Here is a 5,000-nt window from a genome sequence, read left to right as displayed (position 1 = left end):
GGAAAAGAGAGAAGATGAAAAACCAGCAGAGAGAGGGACAGAGGGGAAATAACTTCCTCCAACAGAAACATCCCTGAGTCAGTGTCTCCACCTAGTGGCTCTTTGCAGAACTGACCAAAAATAAAACAACCCAGCAGTCCTCACAGTGACTACTGACAACTGTCACAGACTCTCAGGGCCAGATGTACTAATGCGTTTGTGCCCACTTCAGGCGTATTTGTTATGCAACGTGCGTGTAAAATCATTGCGAGGTATGTACAAACAGGCCGCAATGATGTAAAAGCGCAAACTGCCTGTCACGGGAGCTGAACATGGCTAATTGCGTTTTTCGTGTCATGCATATGCATTCATGGGAGGATCGATCCAGGGGAAAGTGTTTAGCGTAAAAAGATGGGAGGGGAAGAGTAAAGAGCGCTTAATTATGTATTCCGCGGTATGTACTATGAGTGCTACTGAAAGTGCACGTCTATTCTGTGCCTAAATACTTCTGCCTTGTAAGAGCAGGTGTTAATCCAAATTGCAATTCAATGCGTCAATAAGAGAACCTTTCAAAGACAACAGCTATTTAGAGCACCAGTTTTGTAAGTACCGGTTTGTACTATCATAAGCAACCTTAACTTTCGTTGGCCTTTCAAATGTGCTTGTATAGGCTCTGCCATTCAGTTGTGGACGTTCGTAAAGTGCGTTTATGGGCGGAGAAAGGCAGAGAAAAGGCGCAGTTTACACTAGTTTGATAAATACGACAGAAACTTGGGTCTGACAGCGTTCGCAATCTGCGGTTTGTCCATGATGCTGATAACGCTACGTCATGCTTACCCATATACAGTACACATATGGCTTTAGCTATACCCATATAGTACCCATATACAGTACACATATGGCTTTAGCTATACCCATATAGTACCCTTATACAGTACACATATGGCTTTAGCTATACACATATAGTACCTATATACAGTACACATATGGCTTTAGCGATACCCATATAGTACCCATATACAGTACACATATGGCTTTAGCTATATACCCATAAAGTACCCTTACACAGCACGGTTTTAACTGAGGTCATGTACCCAGCACAGGTAATGGTGAGCTAACAGAGGCACAGACTCACCACAGGTGTAAATGACGTTGAGGTATTTGCGGGTGCCGGCGTAGCACGGGTCCCCAAATTCACGGGAAGAGGCCCGGATGCTGCAGCTCTGTTTCCCCTGGCAACGGGATGTCAGAACCTGGAGGGTGGTTGCTGATTGGCAGTCTGTAACAGAAGAGATGTCTAACTCAGGTGGTGTCACTCTTACTTATATACTGCTGTGTGTTCCTGCTTTAAAGAGATGGAATATATTGGAGATTCACATTCAGATGAAATATTTTGTTCTGATGATGTCTTGCTTATATATTGTTGGTAGTTTAAGCTTTCAATCCGTCTTTGACACTAACAATTCTTCTAACTAACAATTCTTTATCGATGAGTAAATCATGTTGAACTGCAGGGTATGCAAAACCAAAAAAAGATTCACACACTGTCATGTTACTGTAAGGCATAGTGAAGCATTTAACATCGACTGCACTGTGCTACTTTTAGGTGACATCATCATGGGTAGAATGTAATTTCATGTGCAATGTGTGAAGGTACTGTAATGCATAAGCCTGTATTTGGGTGTGTGGTTTCACGTCTACTCTAACCAGCACTATAATGAGCACGGGAGGCTTTACTTTCTGCTGAAATTACATTCATGATAACCACTTTCAAAATATTACAAAGGCAGCAACACCACTTACAAAAGATTTACAAAGGCAGCAACACCAACCCTCTTGCTTATCATGCTTATCAAGCTTATCATCATCTCTCATCAAATACTGTGTTTTTATGCAGGTATAGCTTTAGGTAATGTGGTCAATGTGTGTGTGTGTGTGTGTGTGTGTGTGTGTATGTGTGTGTGTGTGTGTGTGTGTGTGTAAGGCTGGTTGGCAGTGTCAGAGTGACAAATGGATCTGCGGTTCTGTTGGAGCGTACAGCAGCTACACGAGTCACTGATATGTACACAAAACCATTAGGTAGCAGGAAGACAAAAGCACCCATTCATACACCTCTAACCACTACAAAACCTCAGTAAAGTGACTGTGCTTGTGTGTGTGTGTGTGTGTGTGTGTGTGTGTGTGTGTGTGTGTGTGTGATGAAGAAAGACAAGAGGAGGAGAGAGGGGGGTTGTGTACGACTGCACACCTGGAAGACCACCCCTCCAACACACACTCCAACACACACACACACACACACACACACACACACACACACACACACTGTTGGCTGCTTTTGTCTACATGACATTGAATCCTTGTGAAAGGCAGGCCAGAGGCGAGGAACTGCAGGTGCCCGTCATTCAGACAGATGAGTGGATCATCTGTCATCAACTGGACATCACATCTGCCCGTCCCATTCCCACCTGAGCCAGGTCACCTGCCCGTCCCATTCCCACCTGAGCCAGGTCACCTGGGCACACCTCAGACCGTGAGCTACAGCGATTGGTACCTCAATGACCAGCTTTCAGCACGAGACTGACTGGTCCCTGAAAACTCTCTGTAGTTTGTGTGCTAAAATCAGAGGGCTGATGTGGACAGAGCCAGATGGTCAAGTGTCCAGGGGCCTCAGCCATGATGCCATGAAGTGGGGCGGTGGTACCGTAGTGGCTAAGGAGCTGGACTAGCATGCAGTAGCCTGAAAAGTTGTGGGTTCAATTCCCGACTTCCACTGTTGTGCCCTTGAGCAGGCCACTTAACCCCATGTTGCTCTGGGGATGTGGGTGGGGTGGGACCTGGGGTGAATGGCCCTTGTAATATGATTGAAATATGTTAGTCACTTTGGAGAAAAGTGTCTGCTAAATATGTAAACTGTTGAAATTGTAATTGAAAAATTTACAAATCTGCTCCCGTAGGCATGTACCAAAACTGTACACAGAATTATTGAATATCAGCAGACTATAGCTCATTGCTACGGACAGATAAACATTTATATGTCTATGATCATTACCAGGACAAACCCCACTAACTTTAAACCACCTAGCCCCACAGCCACCTGGACTGCCTGGCCAACCCCTCCCCACCCTACTCCCACCTTCTGCTCCTTGAGAAGCAATTAGTGCCCTTTCAGTCCAAACCCCCACCTCCAGAAGAAATGTAAACACAAACAGCTCCTCTGGCCGGCTTTGAAAGACGACACTGGACATCAGTCACGCACTCAAGCGCGGAGAGATGAGAGACGCGCTTTGTGGAAGCCGCCCAGACACCACCGCCGACGTCGTGGAAACCTGTCACCACCAGCCAGGACAGATGGGGCCTGGGGGTCAAAGGTTAAATAGGCTTCCGCTAAGGTAAATGATGGGTGAGGCGGACGACAAGTGGATTATGCACGGCACTCTTTCCGCAAAAATGAAAATGACGTTAACATCCAAAGATGGAAGTTTGTTTGTCTGTGTCAACATCCTTCCTTGTTCCACGTGTTCTGAACTTCTGACATAGATTTATGACACCTCAGGAATATCCAGACACGAACCAAGAGACAGATCTACCCGGTCTACTGCAATTAATCAATGTGTGTAAGATTTAGGCAATTAAGACACACACACACAGACACAGACACACACACACACACACACACGCACACACACACTTGAACAAAGAGGCTGCTTTATACACAGCTCAGAATGTCTGGCACAATTTCTTGCAGAAGAAATGTTTCCCAGAAATGCCCCATAAACTCTCATGACACTGAAGGTGAAGACACAATGAGACTTTTAAACATCTGTCTATTCCCAGTCCATCAGAAGACACACACTACACCACATCATCTGTCTATTCCCAGGCCATCAGAGGACACTGAAACACCTCACGGGTAGCAAGGCCATGACATCGGATCTCACACTGCTCTAAAATGGTTGGGTAGAGGCCCCATGCATGCATGTGTGTATATGTGTGTGTGTGTATGTGTGTGTGTGTGGGTGAGAGAGAGAGAGAGTGTACGTAACATAAGTGCGTGTGTGTGTGTGCATGTGTGAATGTGTGAAAACAGTGATACGTGTGAAAAGTGATGAATGTACAACAGCCCATATGCACACACCAGATTCTTGCTGGCGCTTGGGAACCTTGAAACCCAATCCCCGTAAGTCCAGAGGGGACCCCCCCACACCCCAGAGATGACCCCCCCACACCCCCCACACCCCAGAGATGACCCCCCCACACCCCCCACACCCCAGAGATGACCCCCTCACGACCCCTCTCAAGGTGCCCACCACGGACCCCAGAGACTGGAGATACTGATGGGACTTGGCTGAATCCCAGGCTGTAGTCCAAGCTGGGTGCATTCTCTGTTCAAATGAGTGCTAGCACCCTACTAACTGGAGAACACTGCCTTTTGAACTATATTACATAGACGACACACTTCCAAATCAATGCGATTCAGACATGCTTTGAAAGTGAAAGCAATGCTTGCAGTACACGCCATCACAAAGCACCAACAACAAAGAGTAATATTCAACCATATCAGCGGCGCCCGACACTAAACAGATAAGACTGGATGGAATTAAGGGGCCTATAAATCAATAAAGCACTTAAAGGCTGGTCTGTGGCCATGTTGGAAACAAAGGCGGCTCTTGTAGTCCTGTGTCTGGCATGTTCCAGAGTCCTCTGTCTCCACTGACAGGCCAGTTGGCCGGCGAGGTTTAACGTGCGCAGGCAATAACACAGTGACCGGAGGATGGGCTATCTGGCCTTAAGTAGGCAGGTCAATGGAGATGGATGGGGAGGGAAAGGGTTGGAGGGGCAGTTCTTGTTCTGGGCTGATGTATGTGGCCCTTGGAGGCGTCCCCGGGGGGTTGGAGGACATGGAGGGTTGGTGCTGTGCTGTGCCTTTTGCCCTCCCTGCTGGTATCATGTTTTAGATTCCTGCTCTGGCTCCAAACAGGAAATGGAGAAACATACGGCGGCCCATTAACCTGGTGTTTGAT

General features: G+C 46.9%; 1 protein-coding gene across 1 annotated transcript in view; it reads right to left on the bottom strand.

Moving 5' to 3' along the window:
- eva1aa (eva-1 homolog A, regulator of programmed cell death a) overlaps nucleotides 1–5,000 on the bottom strand; it is an 82,815-nt gene that overhangs the window by 36,550 nt on the left and 41,265 nt on the right. Inside the window, exon 5 of the mRNA XM_076272527.1 lies at nucleotides 1,115–1,258. Coding sequence (XP_076128642.1) covers nucleotides 1,115–1,258 — 144 coding nt within the window. The remainder of the gene's footprint in view (nucleotides 1–1,114; nucleotides 1,259–5,000) is intronic.

The sequence above is a fragment of the Alosa pseudoharengus genome, unplaced genomic scaffold (genome assembly GCF_046254945.1).
Source record: "Alosa pseudoharengus isolate Yale_2024_CS ecotype anadromous, Long Island Sound unplaced genomic scaffold, YU_APseudo_1.1 YU_APseudo_1.1_scf_7, whole genome shotgun sequence".
Classification (NCBI taxonomy): Eukaryota; Metazoa; Chordata; class Actinopteri; order Clupeiformes; family Clupeidae; genus Alosa; species Alosa pseudoharengus.
Note: the sequence above shows the minus strand (reverse complement) of the source record. Positions and strands in the feature narration are given on the sequence as shown.